Source organism: Canis lupus, chromosome 6 (assembly GCF_011100685.1).
Source record: "Canis lupus familiaris isolate Mischka breed German Shepherd chromosome 6, alternate assembly UU_Cfam_GSD_1.0, whole genome shotgun sequence".
Lineage (NCBI taxonomy): Eukaryota > Metazoa > Chordata > Mammalia > Carnivora > Canidae > Canis > Canis lupus.
This window is the reverse complement of record NC_049227.1, coordinates 14,905,592-14,924,214: the sequence shown is the minus strand read 5'-3', so window position 1 is coordinate 14,924,214 and position 18,623 is coordinate 14,905,592. Positions and strand designations below refer to the sequence as shown.

At 55.9% G+C, this 18,623-nt stretch overlaps 1 protein-coding gene across 2 annotated transcripts in view; it reads left to right on the top strand.

The window, feature by feature from the left end:
* Nucleotides 1-1,050: 1,050 nt before the first annotated feature.
* LOC489893 (kinesin-like protein KIF19) overlaps nucleotides 1,051-18,623 on the top strand; it is a 44,491-nt gene continuing 26,918 nt past the window's right edge. For both annotated transcript variants that reach the window (XM_038539642.1, XM_038539643.1), the window contains exons 1-10: nucleotides 1,051-1,167; nucleotides 1,580-1,660; nucleotides 5,503-5,613; nucleotides 7,719-7,806; nucleotides 8,684-8,820; nucleotides 9,017-9,142; nucleotides 9,777-9,971; nucleotides 12,862-13,014; nucleotides 13,587-13,709; nucleotides 15,659-15,782. In XM_038539642.1, the coding sequence (XP_038395570.1) occupies nucleotides 1,081-1,167; nucleotides 1,580-1,660; nucleotides 5,503-5,613; nucleotides 7,719-7,806; nucleotides 8,684-8,820; nucleotides 9,017-9,142; nucleotides 9,777-9,971; nucleotides 12,862-13,014; nucleotides 13,587-13,709; nucleotides 15,659-15,782 (1,225 nt within the window). In that variant the 5' untranslated portion in view covers nucleotides 1,051-1,080. The remainder of the gene's footprint in view (nucleotides 1,168-1,579; nucleotides 1,661-5,502; nucleotides 5,614-7,718; nucleotides 7,807-8,683; nucleotides 8,821-9,016; nucleotides 9,143-9,776; nucleotides 9,972-12,861; nucleotides 13,015-13,586; nucleotides 13,710-15,658; nucleotides 15,783-18,623) is intronic.

Sequence of the window (18,623 nt, the reverse complement as noted above, 5' to 3'; positions counted from 1 at the left end):
CCTGTGTGGGCCTGCCATCCTGGTCCTGTCTCTAGAGGCTGGCAGGACTTGTAGGTGTTTGCTCTTGTGTGGAAAGCAGATCCTTGGGCTCCTTTGGCAGCCTCCTGTGAGTCAGCCCAGAGCCTTTGTGGAAGGGTGATATGGACATTAGGTGGGAGGATCTCGTCTGTCCCCTTGCCTCAGTGATGGAGTGGGGACGTCATATAGAGCTAGCATTGACCTGATGTCCATAAGAGCACAGGAGCAGGCTGGGACAGCCATGGCGACTTGGAGGGAGTCACCTGAGCTCAGGCCTGGTGCCTGCCTCTGGACTGGCCTCTGTGGGCCTTCTAGCTCAATGCTGCAATCTCCCAAGTTGGAATTCTTGGGTTTGAACTTACCGTATTGTCAGACTGACCGCCATGTCTTTAATCAAATGTAGGAGCAGCGTGTGCACTGTTCTGGCTCTCCTAAGGCAGGCACGCTGCTTCATGACCTGGCGGGGGCGGCCTGTGTTGTGGGTCCCGGTGTTGCGGCTTCCCTGTCCATGCACACAGCTGATGGTTGATGCCACTCCAGCCCAGAGTGTGGTGCAGATTGGCAGCCAGCCTGGGAAAGGCAGTTAAAAAGCACATCCTCAACAGAAACCAGAAGGTCACTTCAAGGTTACTGTAGAAGGACAAGCATTCATAGTTGAAATTAATTTTGTTAAATGTTGGCTGGTGGTATTGGCCCCCCTTTTGTGGAAATGCTCCAGGGCTGAGCCTTGTGGCTCTGAGGCTCACCTGTAGACCAGGTGAAGCAATCTAGGAACCCTGGGGTTGCCAAGGCAATAGGTGAGGGCATAGATGTGAAGGCTGGGCTACCTCTGGAGCCCGACCCCATGTGCACAGCATGCAGCTGTCCTGTGTCCACCAGAGCCCGGGCCACCCAGCTGCTTGGGGCCTCCCGAGCCACGTGTGCAGTCCCACGTGTGCAGACAGTTGAGGACTGGCTGGGCTCCTGGGGCCTGCTGACGTCACCAAGGCAGGGCAGGCAGGGGAGGGAGGCCGACTGCGTGCACACTGATCGCCTTGTCTGCTAGGAGAGCAGGAGCGCATCATGCCCTCTGGCCTCACCACCGGCCCTTCCCTGGGCCGGGGCAGCCCAGCCATGAGAGAGATGGAGCCCAAGGACCAGCAGCTCATGGTGAGCATCCTCCCTTATATCCCCTGAGGGCCCTGCGGCCGTGGGTTCCTGATGCCACCTCCTGCTGGCCCACTGCCTCAGGTTCCTGCTTGGCACAGGTTAGGTCTCAGGGCTGCTGGTCCCTGTCGGGGGCCCTGCCTCTGCTCCCTCTCTGCCTCCTCACCCCCTACCCCATGATCTCACTCCCCAGCAGCCTCTAGACCCCGGAGGCTGTAAAACCCATCTGCTGGGGGCCTTGGAACTTCAGCCCACTTGGTGGTGGGCGAGTTGAGGCCCCAGGCTTGCTCTGTACCCATTGGCTGGTTACAGAAAGACCCCTGTTGTAAAGCAGGGGGTCCCTGGTGCAGTGGGAGAATGGGGAGCAGCCTGGTGGCACCCCCGGAAGGCTGCTGCCATGGTGTCCTGCCTACAGGTAGCACTTCGGATCCGCCCACTCAGTGACACGGAACTGGAAGAAGGGGCCACTGTCATCGCCCACAAAGTGGGGGACCAGGTGAGGCCGCGAGGGCACAGGGTGTGTGTCCATGGGGTTCTGATGTTCACCTTCTGCAAGCACTTCCCTGACCTGAGAAGTGTTAATACTGCATGCTTACAGTGGCCAGAGGTGAGAGAGACACAGGGACCTGTCCCCACTGCGTTCCTTTCCAGCCGGGGGTGGGGGTGGATGCTGGATAGAAATATGTACAGTGTCGGGGAGCTCACTGTCCTAGAGGAGCAAGCAGGGCAAAGGTGGTGGCGCTCTAAGACCTTGAGCAGAGCGCCTAGAGGAGGCAGGAGAGGGAGACCCAGGCCCGGGGAGGGGTCACTCAGAGGGCATAGGGGCAGGAGGGGCAGGTGACAGCGGGGCTTGCCGGGATCCCTGCTCCTTGGAAACATCCCAGATGCTGAGCTGTCTGTGCAGTTTAGAAGCGTTGGCACCAAGGAGTCACATGCCAGAATAAATGCCACATGTCAGGTAAGACAGATTTTTGTCAGGTGAGCTGGATTTTTCCATTTGTCGTTAGAAGGGCAGCTCTAATGGGAGATCGAATGTAGCTTTTGGGAGTAGGTTTGCACTTCAGAGGTGCAGGACCAGGATGCTGGGGAGCCCTGGCTGTGCTCCCCACCAGGTGGGGATACCCAGTGCTGACCTGGCAGGTGGGGAGCTCCAGAGCATGCTGCGGGAAGAGGAGATGGTTGGAGTGTCCGAGCTGTGCAGACATCTGGGAGTGCACTGGGCAGAGGCTGCAGAGCTAGTGTTGAATTCGTGGATCGAGGGTCGTTAAACTGCGGGAACAGAGTTGTGCAGGAAAGAATTTGGCTCAGGTGTGAAGAGTGTACGTGTTCTTAATTCAGAAGCAGCCTTGATCTCGCTACATTCGTGCCATAAGTGCACTGGGGGTCGGGACGCTGCAGGAGATAGATGGAGGGTTCAGGACCCTGGCTGTTCCTGTGTCACGCAGGGCCAGGTGACCAGCTGGAGCAGGGCAGGCAGGCAGGGGTAGGGCTGCCCTGTGCACGGAACAGATTAACACACATCAGAGGAGGAAGGGAGCACCCTTTTAAATAACTTCTAAGGCAGAAACAATTTGCTGGAATCAACAGAGGTTCTCAGGATAGCATCACTGGTCCCCAAACCTCAGTACTGGCCTGGGAATGTCCCCACTGTCCACGGTGACTCTTGTCCTACCGGATGCTGGAGGCCTTGCTGGCCACATCCCGGGGAGGTGACTGACCCACATGTGACAGGTGTTCCCTGTGGGCCCTGGTCCCGGGCAGCTCCATGGACATGAGCGCTGCCCAGAGATTCCTGCAGTTCACGGTGAGAATGTCTCCCACATCCCTGGCTTTGAGGATCCAGTGACTTTAGGGAAACAGGACACTTCTGGATCGTGGGGAGGGGAAATGGCTTTAGTCAGTTGGAACTTCATATCACCCACGGCCGCGGTCCTTCCAAAGCCTTGGATATTGTGACTTGGTTGGCCTGTTTGGCAGAGGTGGGGCTGTGTGTGCGAGGGTGACAGTGCCATCCACGGGGCCCCCGGGCGCTCTCCACCCTCCCTTCCCCCATGTCCATCTGCTCTACCCTCTGCTCCAGGGTCCCTCAGAGGCCAGCTGGGGCCCAGTTCCCACAGCCTCCTCCCTCTGTGCTGCACAAAACACAGATCACTTTTTGCACACTAAAGTGAGAGGTCCTATAACATAAGGTTCGTGGTTTCAGAGTGAGCCACTCAGTGGCTGTTAGGACATGTACATCCTTGTGCAGACACCACCTCTGTCCAGTTCCAAATGGTTCCTCCTGCCCAGAAAGAGGCTTGCCCCCTCTGAGCTGCCCCCCATGCCCTCCGCCAGCCCCAGGCCCCTGCGGTCGGCATGCTGTGGGTGTTTCACATGACCAGGGTCCTGCGGGGCGTGGGCTGCACGTCTGGTTACTCCCACCCAGTGTGGTGGTTTTGAGGCTCATCCACATTATGACATGTTCACATTTCCTTTTAACTTTGTGTGTGTGTGTTTTAAAGATTTTATTTATTTATTTATTCATTCATTCATTCATGAAAGACAGAGAGAGAGAGAGAGAGGGAGAGAGAGAGAGAGAGGCAGAGACACAGGCAGAGGGAGAAGCAGGCTCCATGCAGGGAGCCCAACGTGGGACTCGATCCCGGGTCTCCAGGATCACGCCCTGGGCTGAAGGCGGCACTAAACCACTGGGCCACCCGGGCTGCCCTAACTTTGTGTTTTGACCTGACTTCAGACTAGCCAGAAATGGTGAGACCCACATAAGATCTCTTATGTCTGCAGCCACATTTCCCACGGTGCTGGGGGTGGGTGGCGGCACCTGGTCACGTCTGCTCCATCCTCCTCTCTCTGTGTGTTTACACACTCCTTGTCACTGGGCTGCTTGAGACATCATGCCCTTCCATGCCCAGAGATGTCCATATGGATTCCTTAAAATCAGGAATATTCTGTGACCCCAGTACAGCGACCAGAGTCAGGAAGTTACTACTGATATTACCCAATCCACACAAGCATTCACTATTGGCTGATTTCTCTCAATAATGTTATTTATAGGGACGCCTGGGTGGCTCAGTGGTTGAGCGTCTGCCTTTGGCTCAGGGCCTGATCCTGGGGTTCTGGGATCGAGTCCCGCATTGGGCTCTCTGCATGGAGCCTGCTTCTCCTCCCTCTTCCTATGTCTCTGCCTTTCTATGTCTCTCATGAATAAATAAATAAAATCTTTTTTAAAAATGATGTTATCTATAGCAAAAAAAAAAAAAAGTTTCTCAGGTATAAGAACTACTGCAGTTGATGCTTCTTGGACACTGAGCACGTGGTCGCTTGTACCCCTTACAGTGTCTTCTGTTACCACGTCCATCCTACAGATGGAAAAACAGAGCCCAGGGTTGGCGGGGGGGAGCCTGCCCTGATGCCCAGTTCCTCCAGGATTCTGGCCTGGCTTCCAGCGAGCATACACGGCGGGAACTATGTGGATGGGGTGGAGGGCTGGCCCCTGAGTCCCTTTCCTGAGATCCTCTCCACGACTACATGGAGAAGAAGAACATGAAGTTTAACAGGTTCAGCTTATGTCATGGAAATCATGCTGGCCTGAAGCCGGGGCAGGCCCCAGGGGCTGCTCCCTGCACCCCTGCCCCAGTCCCCAGGAACCTCTGGGCAGCCCTTGCCTCCCAAGGTCTCTGTTTCCAAAGCTGTGGACCCAGGGAGGGGATGGCGGGGTGGGGGGCTGCAGGGGTGCCAGGCTCTGGGTCTGCCCAGTGTGCCCTCAAGGCTCTGAGGGCTTCCCCCACCCCTACCCCTGCCCCCAGGCCCCCCACCAGCCCTGGAGCTCCTCCTGTAGTAAACAGAGCTGATTGGTCTCTAATTGCCCTGCCCCACCTCCTCCTCCCCTGGGAGAGTCTCCTTTGAACCTCCTGGTCCCCCAGAGACCTTCCTACACCTTGCTTCATAATTACATAATTTGTGTGAGATGGGAGTGCCCCAAGGAGGGGGCCACCACATGTGCTGACTTGGAGAAGCAAAGAGGGGGCTGCAGAGCTGGGGGCAGCGGGGCGGGGTGGGTAGATGGGTGGGGCATGCATGCACACTCAGGGGTGCCTGGGGAGTGCAGCAGGCCTGAGGGGTGCAGGAGCCTGGAGAGGAAGTGGAGAGGATGCCTGGGGGTGGAGTCCCCCAAGTCCCCTGCAGAGAGAGGCCTGCAGCCCTCCTCGGACCCAGACCAAGACCTCAGTGCATCAGGCATCGTGGAGGGAGGGCCAGGCCTGGGGTCCTTGAAAATGCAGGAAGCCAGCCCTGATTCTGTGGGCTGCCCCTCCTCTGAGGCCTCCCTCCCGCTGCCCCTAGATGGTGGTGCTCATGGACCCCGGCGAGGACCCCGAGGACACGCTGCGCACACACCGGTCTCGGGAGAAGACCTTCATCTTCGACACTGTTTTCGACCAGCACGCATCACAGGTAACCTGCGCCCCAACACCGCCCCCACCCCAACCCCTCCCCCTGGGCCAGGCTGGCTGTGGTGTCCTCCCCAGACCCTGCAGCCCCTGGGGGAGGATGTGATGGCCAGGTGGTCCTCTCTAGCACTTGTCACAGGAGTCTCCCTGCTGAACAAGGAGTCTGGCACTTGGGTCATCCCAGGGGGCCTGGGGTTCACACACATTCTCACTGGTCCATCCAGACAACCAGGTGGGGTCCCCATCCAGTGAAGGAGGTGGGTGATGCATTAGCACTGTCGGGGGGCCCAGCGAGGTGTATGGTGGTGAGCTGGAACCTGAAGGAGGGAGAGCCAGCTGTGATAGCAGCAGGCGACACGGGGCTGGGGCAGGCAGTAGCTGGCCCTTCCAGAGACCCAGATGGACAGCGGGAGTTTGGACTCAGCGTCAGTTGTTCCCCCTAGCACCCTTAAACCAAGGATGGAGTGGTTTGTTCAGGTGGCCTTCAGGTCACCTGAACCTGGCCAGTGACAGGGGTCTCATCACCCCAGGCTATGAGGGGAGCCTGGGGAGTCCGGCAGAGCTGGATGTAAACCCGGGCCTCAGCGGTGGGAATGTCACACCTGCCAATGTCAGGGTGATGCTTTCTGGGGAACGTGTGGCCCAAGACCCAGCCAAGTCAAGGACATGCTGCTGTCAGCCCTGCTCCAATCCAGTGGCGGAGACCCCTGGCACTGCGCACCACACCCTCAACCGCCAAAGAACCACGGGCTCCTGCTTCTCTCCTGGTTCTCGATTGCAGCGGGCCAGCGTCCCCAAAGCCAGGATGGGAGACAAGCATGCCCTGCCATCTTTCCTGACTCCCAGGTCCACAGGAATCAGCCGCTTTTCATCCTGTACAGGGAGGGGGCTGCGCTCACCTGAAGGCCCCTCGCTGGCCATCACTGGGTGCTGGTGGCTTGGAGCTCACTGGGGCTGTCACCCGGAGCGCCCACATGTGGGCAAAGCAAAGCCGCCAGACCTCAGGGCTTGGCCCACAGCTGGCGTGGCGTTCCTTCTGCTGTGCTCTCCTGGTCAGACTCAGGAGCGAGTCAGACTAGAGTCTGGGAGGGAGGAGCGGCAGGGAGGACGCAGCCGTCTTCAGCCCAGCCCTGCCCGTCCTGGCAGTCGAGTGAGCAGGACCTATCTCAGACACACTGGCCACCCCAGGGCATTGGGACTGTCCCCCTCCCTCGGGACTCGACCACAGTGTAAAGAGGACGGAAGACCTCCGTGGGACTGGAAGTAGGAGGGCCCTGGTCAGCAGCACGGGCTGTCCTTGCAGGCATGGCCTCGATGGTCTTGCCAGCCTCTCAGCAACCCTGTAAAACGTACTGCCATATGGTCCCTGTTTTACAGGCTTCTGGAGCCCATCCTCTAGTGCGAGGTCACAGCTAATCGCAGGGCCAGGTCTCAGTCTCTGAGGGTATGAGTCCAGAGCTGAGGAAGGCAGTGCTGGTGCTCAGATACTATCTCCAGCTGCTCTGCGCCGTGTGACCAGCCAGGGCTGGCGGGACCATTCAGGGACAGGAGAAGCAGGGTCCAGATGGGCACCCAGGAAGGACAGAGGAGGTGGGACTGTCATTTCTGTGGAGCCAGCCACGCCTACCCTCCTGGAGGTGTCCCTTTGGGCAGGGAGCTCACTACTACACCTGTTGCTAGGCACTGCTTACACGGGATTCTCGTGGCCTGAGATGCTCGGGCCTCGATTTTGTCCCTTATGGAGGAGTCCTAATGCTCTTCACAGACTTGCCAGTCTCAGCCATTGTGTTTGACTTCTCTAGGTTCTTGAGAAGCCATGGAGAGGCCCCGTGAGTGCCTAGCACCAGACACGTGTAAGGCCTCATGCCGGAGCTGTCTCTGCACTCTCGTGTCAGCCTCCCTGGCGGCTGCTCAGGGGCCTGGCCCCGTCTCACCCCGTGGGGCGGGGCAGCGGTGGACGGGGACTGGAGCCCATGCTGTGTCTGGAAGGGCCTCTTCCTGAGAGTCCCTGGCGCATGCAGACCTCGCATACTTGTCCTCTCCAGCAGCCCATCGCCTGGGCTCTGGCTGGGCCGCTGTTCCACTGTCTGTCCTTCTGTCCGTCCACAGGAAGACGTGTATCGTGCCACCACCCAGCACTTAGTGGAAGGTGTTGTTTCTGGATACAACGCAACAGTGTTTGCTTATGGCCCCTCAGGTACTGCCTAGCAGCGTCCCAGGAGGGGGCAGGGCTGGTGGCCTCGGGGCTGTCCCTACCAGCGCGGACGGAGCACTGATCATGGCCCAGCCAGTGCTGCGCTGGTCTCCGTGTACCTGTTGGCTCCTTCCATCCTTGTAGCAGCCCCAAAGTCCAGGTAGAGTCATCCTCTTCCCACAGACGAGAAAGCTGAGCCTCAGAGACATACAGTGGCTGCTGCCCCAGGTCACACAGCTGGTAGGAGTGCATGGGGACCCAGCCGCACCTGCACCTTGCTGCCCACAAGGACCCACAGGCTTGTCCATAGCTCCCAGAAGGCTTGACGGAGGTCCACAAAGCTGCGCCACCTCTTGTTTCCTGAAAACTGTGATCGCAGAGGGCCAGGGCAGATGGGGAAACCAAGGCCTGAGATGCGCCTTGCCCAGAGTCACAGCCTGTCGGTGTCATTCATTCAGTAGATGTTAGCAAACACCTACTGTGTGCCAGGCACTGGCAGAGGAAGAGCCATCTGATCCTGGGTTTTGGGAGCAGGGACAGGGGAGAGAGGCGTCCTTGGCGACAGCTCTCTTCCTGTTATTGTAGGAATAGCACCCATGTCTCAGAACTGGGGGAGGGGCACACACCCCGTGGTCTTTCCTGCTCCCCTTACTATTCAGCCTGCGTCTACACGATGGTCCCGGTGCCCCCGTGCCCACGGTTTCTCCCACAGAGGAGCCATCAGACTCTTCCTTGTTCCCAAAATGGAAGATGAGCATGTCTGAGTGTTCAGGACCCTTTGGCCAACGTAGAGGAGGTATGAGCCATCTCTTAGGGGCGCGTGTCCAGGCGAGTCAGAGCCCGCCTCAGGAATGCCCGCCGTGGTGGGTGTCCGCCGCAGGTGCAGGGAAGACCTACACCATGCTGGGGATGGACGCGGAGCCTGGGATCTACCTGCAGACCCTCGCCGACCTCTTCCGGGCTATCGAGGAGATCCGTGACAGTGCAGACTGCAGCGTGTCCATGTCCTACCTCGAGGTGAGCCCGCCTAGCTGCCTCGGCTGCCCCATCCATGAATGGGTGCAACCATTCACTACAGCCCTCTGTGTGTGGCCCCTGATGCCCTCCGGGCATCTGAGACTGCTCTGGGGATGCAAGGCCCCTGTGATCATTAAGTCCTGCCCTGCTTTTGCACCAAAGCTACTTTCTTTCCCGCTTTTGTCTCTCCTCCCAGATTTATAATGAAGTGATCCGAGATCTCCTGAACCCATCCTCTGGGTTTCTGGACCTGAGAGAAGATTCTAGGGGCAGCATCCAGATCGCAGGCATCATGGAGGTCTCTACCTCAAACGCCCAGGAGGTGAGGGTCACAGAGGGAAGTAGGCCTCAGCCTCGGCAGCCACCCTCGCCAGAGCTCACCAGCAGAGCTGCACACGCAGCCCCCCCGCATTGTTTCTTGGCTAATGGGGTGACAGAGGCTGTGCTTGGAGCAGACATCGCTGATAGACCACCATGCCCTTAGCAGCATCCCTTGTGGGGTTGGGTCAGGGAGCCTTCCTGCTTGTCCTCCCTCTACTGCGGCTCGCTGGCTTGGTTCCCATGGTGGCTTGTGCACAAACAGGTTTCAGCCTGCCTGCCAACCAGCGAGCCCATACGACTGTGGGGTTCTGTGGTGGAAAGTTCTGGGACTGCCCCTGGCTCTGTGGGGAAGAGGAGGGTAATCCAGTGGCGGTGTCTGCAATGCACAGAGCAGAGGGAGGGTGGTACAAGCGTCCACAATGGTCTGTTCCTGCTGGACTGGTTGACGGAGGATTAATTGGTCACTCTGTGCTGCAAACCAGAAATTGCTTCCACTGGATGAGTTTCTGTTGGCAAAGAGCTGTCCAAGAGGGTTCAAGGGACCAACGCTCCTCTCTTGGATTGGGTGGTTCCGGAGGGAGCATGTGGCCTCCCATGGGCCCCGACCACCCACCCAACCCCACCTGTGTCTTCAGATCATGCAGCTGCTCACCAAAGGCAACCGGCAGCGCACGCAGGAGCCCACGGCCACCAATAAGACATCCTCTCGCTCCCACGCCGTGCTGCAGGTCACCGTGCGCCAGCGGAGCCGTGGCCCAGATTTGGTGGAGGAAGTGCGCGTTGGGAAGCTCTTCATGGTGGACCTGGCAGGCTCAGAGCGGGCATCGCAGGTTCTCTGACGTCCCTCCCACCCCTCCCACCTCCCCACAGTTACTCACCTGTGGCCTGTGAGCGAGGTGCTGCCCCTCCTTGTCCAACAGGTTTTCAGTGCTTAGAGCTGTGCTTGGCCCAGACAGGCATCGCTCATTAACCAGTGATAGAGTGAAGGGAGTCTCAATGCGTGTTGAGTGGCCAAGTCCACTGAGCCAGTGTTTACAAATTTACGGTTCCTGCGTGGCTGGCTCTCCTGATGAGTGAACATCACCCAGACCCAGGGAGCTCTGAGCCTCTGGGGAAAGAGAGTTATGTGAGTGGATAATTATGGCACAGGTGGGCCTGTGCTTTGAGATTCAGGGTCTGCGTGGAGGCTGTGGGAGCCCAGAGGAGGGCTGGGTGGTGGGGTGGGGTCTTAGAGCTGAGCCTGAGAGGGGCATTAGGAGTTTGGTGGGATGCAGGGAAGGGCGTGTCAGGTGGAGGGAACAGTGTGTGTCAAGCATGGCTGTTGGGAGGACGGCGCCCAATTTACTGTGGACCGACCTGGCTGATGGCCCCGACACTCCTGCTGAGGGTCCTACTTGCCTGTCCCTGAGCTCTTGTTTCACCTGTCCTTTGTGGCACCTGTCACTGGGAGAGGGCAGCTTATCTTCTGCTGTCCCAGGCGCCTGAGCCTTCTTTGAGGGCAGGACCCAGCCCAGGGCCGGGCTGGACAGAGGCAGTGTCCACATGGTAATGTTATCAACAAACGGCCCTTAGCTGATATGATCCACGTAACCCCCAGCACAGTGTAAGGTGGGCAGCAATGTGGAGCTGGGACCTGGCAGTGCTGTGACTTGGCCGTGTTAGGCGGTGGGTCCAGGCTTTGGACCTGGGGGCCTTTTGCCCAAATCCCTGCCTTCTGCTGCTGTGATATTTGTCTTCCAGTTTTTGATCACTGAGTTGTTTTATCCATTCGCTGACCTGCCCTGGGCCTGGCTTGGTGCTCCAGTTGCTAAAATGAGCAGGGCCTGGCCAGCTGCTAGAGTCAGACTGGTTTAAAATGCAATGTGTTTGTAGAAAATGTGAGGCACAGGAGGGCCAGGAGACCAGGAGCTGACTGCCATTGGAAAGATGGTCTTTACTCAGTTCCAAGAGGAAGGGGCACGGGATGCCACACGGGGCCACATGGGGCAGCACCAGGGCTGGTCAGGAGGCAGGGGGTGATGCTGTGGGGGAGAGCCTGCTTATGGTTTCTGGGGGAAGGCAGGGGAGAGGTGAGCGGGCTGGGGACTGGCTAGTCTGAGTAATTCCAGTGGGCTCTGGGGCTTGGGGCTGCCCTGGTTGTCTGGTCCCTGTGGGGTTTTAGGAGAGGGGACAGTGGCCCAGAGTGGGATGGTGGATGTGTGGGCTCTGGGTTGGTGGTCTGCATTTGAAAGGGGTACTCCAGATGAGTTGTTCCTTATCTCCAGGAATTGCCTGATCCTGGGAGGGGGCAGTCGCTCCAGGGTCCGCAAGGATGTCAGTTGTCAAAGCATCAGTGTTCAGATAATAAAGGACACAGTTGGCACACAGACAGATGTGGGTGCGGACGAGTCATGCAGGTGAAGCCCCATGTGATGGAGGTCTGGGACTCTGGCCTGGTCTAGCTGGGCCTGGCTGTGTCCTTGGGACAAGATGGCCAGGGTTGCAGGGACAGAGTCCAGGGTCTGAGTCCTTGCTCTCACTCTGCTCTGACTTGCAATGTGCCTTTGGGTAAGCCATTGCCCCTCTCTGGGCCTTGGTTTTGTTTCAGCTGTATATTCAAGTGGCCTACATGGGCTAGTTTTACAATCTGCTTGGCACTCGCGATTTTCTTCATAGAAAATCACTTAGAAAAGACTGTGCTACAGGGCATGAGGTCTCTGAGAAAGCCCCCTAACTTTGTGACACGGACGCATGATGTGAGCAGCTGCCCTGGCTCTGACCACGCCAGCAGCTCCGGTGCTGCCCTGCACCAGCTCCCACTTTTTTTTTTTTTTTAAGATTTTATTTATTTTTTCATGACACACACAAACACACACACACACACACACACAGAGGCAGAGACACAGGCAGAGGGAGAAGCAGGCTCCATGCACCGGGAGCCCGACGTGGGACTCAATCCCGGGTCTCCAGGATTGCGCCCTGGGCCAAAGGCAGGCGCCAAACTGCTGCGCCACCCAGGGATCCCAAGATTGCACCTTTTGGCAAAAGAGGAAGACGGGACAGACTAGGAGATCTGTTAGAGATTCTCAAACCATGCTCCAGGTTGACTTCAAAATCCATGCCCTTAAAGAGAAAAATAAATTTTTTTCCTGATTTCACATGTACTAGAAACACAGTGCAGAAAATATGGAATATAGGGATCAGGGGAAGAAAGTAAGAGTCCCCACCGTGCTTGCACTTGGAAGTATTCACCACGAGGGCAGTTTGGCTCCCTCACACATCTTCCTTCAAGCAGCCCCTGCTGTGAGCTGGGCACTGCCAGGGTTCTGGGCCCCAGAGACACTTGGCCATCGCAGAGCCTGGGATCCAGCGGGGAGTGGACAGGAAGATAGGGATCACGGCAGAGAGCAGGGCAGTTGCTAGGGAGGCCCAGTGATGGAGGAAACAGGGCCACAGAGAGTGAGGACAGGGAGCCCCTGTGCCAAAGGTGAGGAAAGTTCTGGCATGGCGAAACCCACACGCCCGTCTGCGCCTCGTACAAGTGGGGTTATTATACATGGATGTCCCTCTAACCCGGGTCTCATCTCCTTTAATGAGGAGCACACCGTTGCCATCTGCATGGAGCTCTGCTGTGTTCCCTCTTGTAGCCACGTAGTGCCCCACACAGAGTCCTGTCGCCTCCGGGCCCCAGTGCATGCTGTCTGAGCCACTCGGGCCCAGACCTCGTCCTCTCCCACCCAGACCCAGAACCGCGGCAAGAGGATGAAGGAGGGTGCCCACATCAACCGCTCCCTGCTGGCACTGGGCAACTGCATCAATGCACTCAGCGAGAAGGGCGGCAGCCGGGCGCAGTACGTGAACTTCCGAGACAGCAAGCTCACACGCCTGCTGAAGGTACAGCCATGGGCCAGCATCGCTGGGGGCTTCCCTGCCAGGAGGGAGGCCCAGACCTGGGGCTGAGCACTGCGCCCCCACTGGGAACCCCTGAAGGCAGGAGAGCATTGTAGAAACCGTGACTGGTCACTGTCTGACAGCTCCATCCCTCTGAGTGTGGGCGTGGGCCAGCCTGGGCTTGCATATTCCCAGCCACAGGGAGCTCACTACCTTATTGAGGCTGTCTGTCCCATCTTGGACGCTCTGACAGTGAGATATTCCCCCCCCCTATTCTGGGATGGACACTGTCCCCTCTATGCTGTAGCAAGGGTGAAGGTGAACAAATGGTCAAAACAATAAGTAAATGTCCCTGTAGATCTGGCTTCTCAATCTAATCTGTTCTCATCAGAGCAGAAGTCCGAGGGGGTGGGCCTGGAACAGATCTCACTTTGTCTGAGTGTCCCCTCCCCAAGTACCAAACTCTTGGTCCTGGCATCACCTGCCATGCTCAGGGCTTGGAGCAGGAACCTCAGAGGGCTGGAATGGGAGGGAGATATTCCCCTTACCCCCAGCTCGGACCTTCCACTGCACAGGATGCCCTGGGAGGGAATAGCCGGACCGTGATGATCGCACACATCAGCCCAGCCAGCACGTACTTCGAGGAGTCTCGGACCACTCTGCTGTATGCCTACAGGGCAAAGAACATCAAGACAAGGGTGAGGCCCCCATGTGCTCACTCATCTGCTTCCCTACTCACTGAATTCTAACTCAGTGCTCCCTGCGGAGCCTCTAGGGGAGGCTCCTATCCACCCCAGGGCTCCCAGCATGCTAAGTTCCTGGGCACCTGACATATCTGTCCCACTTCTCGTCTCTGAGGTGGACACTGGCATTGAGTTTCAGGCCCCCAAGTCCAGGAGGACCTTATCTCAAGATCCTTAATTACATCTGCAAAGACCCTTTATCCTCATGAGGCCGCAGTCTTGGGGTTCGGGGTGTTTATGATGTGGACTTAGCTGTCAGGCACACTATGAGCCCTTGATGTTTTGATTGAGTTTATCGCCACCCTCTCCCCAGGAAGAGGGGCCTATTATCTTTCCATTTTGCAGCCTGGGCAGCTGAAGCATGGAGAGAGGGCAACTTCTCCAACCTTCTCGGCCCAAGCAGAGTTGGTGTTGCCACCCAGAGAGCCTGGCTGCAGCTCATTGCATGAGCTGCTGTGCCGCTTGGCCACACTGTAGTGTTCAGTGTAGAGGATTCATCTCCGAGGGCTGTATGCAGGTGCAGGGACACCACACATGTACGCTGCCCAGGGCACACAGGCCTAGTGGTCAGCGAGGGGAGGTGTCACTGGCTGTGGTTATCATTGCCCACAAACAAGGGATGAGCCCTTCCCACCGTGCGGCTCTGAGTGAGGTGCCAGGATAGACTCTACTTTCAGCCAAACTTTGAGCTTAGCTATGGGGTGAGGCAGATGGCAAATATGACCTCCCACAGTTAAGTGTGTCACTTCCAATTGTTGTGAGTGCTCTCTCCGTGAGAGCCACAGGGTGCTGCAAGGAAGAGCGGTGGAGAAGACAGAGTTCAGGGGGTCAGTCGAGGACACCGGGCCCCGAGTGAGGGATAGCCTGGGTGTGCAGGCTCAGGACTGTCAAACGAGGTGTTTGTGCCTCATGACCAGGACTTCCACCCTCCAAATTCAACAAAGAGAAGCTTGGGCTCAAGTGCTCCAGGAGGCTGTGTCACTAGAAAGCCCCAAAGTAACCGTCAAAGGGGACAGGGCCATCAAACTGGTGCGTCCCTCCCATGGACCGCTTTGCGGTTGGAGAGAATGGGGCAGACAGACGGCCTCCCAGACACATCACCGGATGAAAAAAGCAAGTTAAAGAAGAAAAGTTCTGGGGAGTGCCCGACTGACTCAGTAGGTGGAGCATGTTGACTCTCATCTCAGGGTTGTGAGTTCAAGCCCCACATTCGGCGTGGAGCCTACTTAAAAAAAAAAAAAAAAAAACAAATGTTAAAAAAGAAAATAATAGCCCTGGTCTGATATAATTTACATAGAAAACCAAAGCCAAACCTGTAGCAAGAAACTCCCCCTCTATGTCTCTGTAGATGTATATATGTGAGTAAAACCACACAGAGGAAGATCCGGAGGGCACACATCAAAGTTACGCAGTGGTTACCCACGGGGAGGGTTTTTAAAAAGACTCTTGATGGATCATTTGAAATTTCTTCACTGGCAAAAAATGCATGACGGAAAATTTACCATCTTAATGAATTTCAGTGAACAACAGTTCAAGGGCACCGAGCACATTCCTGCTGCTGAGCCGCCATCCCCTCGTCTGGTTCCGGAATGTACCATCCCCGTGACACACTGATACCCTGGCCCCACCGTCTACTCTCTATCTGGGAGTCTGATGACGCCGGGATCTCATGTGGGTGGGGTCCCCATGTCCATCCTTCTGTGTCTGGCTTGTGTCACTCGTCCTCTCGTCCTCAGGGTGCATCCCTGTGGTGGCAGGTGGCAAGGTTCCTCTCTTTTCAAGGCTGAGGTGTGTCAATCTGAATTTTCCCAACGAAATGTGCTGGCGTCCTTGTGGTGTGAATATGTCACGCAGCAGGACGGTTCCCACAAGCTCTGACCTTTGCCGCGTGTCCCATCCACCAGGTGAAGCGCAATCTGCTGAACGTGTCCTACCGCATTGCACAGTACACGGACGTCATCTCTGACCTGCGCAGGGAGATCGAGCACCTCAAGTCCAAAATTGAGAAGCAGGAGGGGGAGAAGAGAGGTAAACCCAGTGTCTGTGAAGCACAAAGTAGAGCCAAGCTCCTGGGACCCCTGTGGCTGCGCCACCCCACCCAGGGCATGTGGCGTGGCCTTCGGTGCCAGCCCACCATGTGCTGCCTGCCGTCTCTGGGCCCCTGGTGGCAAGGAGGGGCTGGCTTCCCTGTCTTCTCCCCAGCTCCTCCTCTACCTTTCCTCTCCTTCTCACCCTCCCATATTCTTGTTTTTCCCTTCTCCCCAGATCAGTTTTTCTTTAAAAACAGAATCTTCCACTCTGGAATAATTTTAGATTTACAAAAAAAAAGTTGCAGAATAGTACAGAGAGTTCTCTGCTTCCCCTAATGTCAGCATCTAAATCTGTGTTTATTTGCTGTGGCAAAGCTCACACAACTTAACATTTACCGTCTTCAAGTGCGTACATGGTTCAGTGGTATTTGTCTAGTCCACAGTGTTCTGCAGCCACCATCTCCATCTGGTTCCAAAGCATTTCCACCTTCTCCCCAAACAGATCCCATGTCCATCACACAGTTTCTCTCCATTCTCCCTTTCTCCCCAGACCAGTCTTAGGGTAGACCTTCCTTAGGGGTGAGCATATCATAACTTCTCCAAAAATTATAAAATTAATCAGTAAGTTAAAAAGATATCTTTAAAAGCACCAGTAAGAAAGTCAGGCACACACACATGTATATATATGTACATACATACCTGCATCCATACATGTTCTTATGCCTGATTAAGATAAGCTTTGCCATAACAAATACAGGATTTTTGAAAATCGGTAAGAAAGAACAAATGAGCCAAACCTGGGAGAATAAATAGATGATTCAAAGAATTCTTAGTGGCCAATAAACGGGGAAAGATTCTTTTTTTTTTTTTAAGATTTTATTTATTTATTCACGAGAGACATGGAGAGAGAGGCAGAGACACAGGCAGACGGAGAGCCCGATGTGGGACTACATCCCAGAACCCCAGGATCACTCCCTAAGCCAAAGGCAGATGCTCAACCACTGAGCCACCCAGGTGCCCATAGGGAATGATTCTTAATTGCATCAGGAAACAGACACACATTGAAATAATTTTCACTGATCAGATTGGCTGAAGTTAAAATGTCAGGTAATAGTAAACAGATGATATAAAATACAGTACGTAGATGGAAATGTGTACACTCTTACTGGGAATGTGAATTACCCTGTGTCTTTGGGAGGCCAGCTTGGCGGCATCTGTTCAAACTTAGAGCGTGCGTGTTCTGTGCCCTAGCGCTCTCACTCCTCCAGATCCACTGTGAGGCCCATGTTCTCCTGTGCCCAGGAAGCTGGGGGACCATAGTGTGCCCATCATGGGGTGGGGGTGGAGGTCTGGATGAGCATACTGATGTGCCCCCTGACTCTGGTTACGGAGGCTGGGCAGGCCCATCTGTGTAGCCAGACCCCACGTAGGCATGTTGCTCACATTTTTTATTATGGGAATTTCCAACACTTGCTGAGGAGGAAGTCAAGAATGGCATACCCCAGCCAGAGCCACCACCAGGCTCACTCGCTGTGTCCTCCCCACGCTGCCCCCATCCCATCATCTGGAGGTGAATTCCAGACATCATACCACTGTACTGAGAGATACGAGAGTACGTACTCCCTATGAAACAGAGACTCCACCAACACAAAACTACATGCCTTTTCCATGGCTAGAAAATGTGTCCATGTCTGTGGTGTCATCAGATGGTTGGTGGGGGTGCAAGCTTCTAACAAGCCCGTCGGTGTCATCCGGCCACACCTTGAATGTGGCCTCTTCTCTTCCATGAGCATCCCCTCTTCCTTTTTGTGGTTTTCCTTTTGATTCCTACTGAAGACACAATCCTTTGTCCTGTGGATTTTCTGACTGTTGGCTTTACCAATGGCTCTGTCCTCTAAGCTCCTATACAAGAGCAGTTGTACTAAATGCTGGGAAAAGGGGTTTTCAGACTCTCATTAAAAGTTGGAAATTGAGGGCATGTTGTATGAAGGGATGGGGGTGATAGCTGGCAGGTCCCTGACACCGTAGCCACACCAGTGACTGGTCCGGGGACTCCATGAAGGTGGTACCCCAGGAACAGGAGGTCACGGAGCTCAGGTCCTCAGGTTGGTGTCTGGATCACCTGGGAGGATTTGGGAGTCACCAAGAAAACTGAGAGAGCAGTGGTGAGGAGAAACTCCAGAGCCAGGTGTGAGCATCTTCCACAGAGAAGGGACAGTAGCCATGGCATCCCGGAGGCACTGCTGAGAGGCTCTGTTGAGTCTTCCTCCGGCCTTTTGTTGTCTCCTTCCTTGCACTGGCTGTAGGTTTATTATTTTTTTTTAAAGATTTTATTTATTTATTCATGAGAGAGAAGAGAGAGAGAGAGAGAGAGAGAGAGAGAGAGGCAGAGACACAGGCAGAGGGAGAAGCAGGCTCCATGCAAGGAGCCTGATGTGGGACCCGATCCCAGGACCCCAGGATCACACTCTGAGCTGAAGGTGGCACTAAACCGCTGGGCCACCTGGGCTGCCCGTAGTTTATCCTTCCTTCACTAGCTCCCTGAGGTCACTGCTGTCATTTGACGTGAACCTGTCTGGATTGTGTTCTGTGCAGCGTGGTAGACACGGATGTGTCCAGATAGGGATGCATGGTTTATGTGATATATGTCCATGGGGCAGGGGGTTGACTTTAAGCTTTGACATAAAATGACATTAGTCTATGGCTATTGCTCTGTACCTTGTTTTTCTCACCCAGTGGTGTGTCCTGGTGGCCTGTGCAATGGGTCTGCCCCATTCTCTAGTCTCTCCAACAGCTGCAGAATATTCCACTAGAGTCTGCAGATCTCATCCCCTTTGAT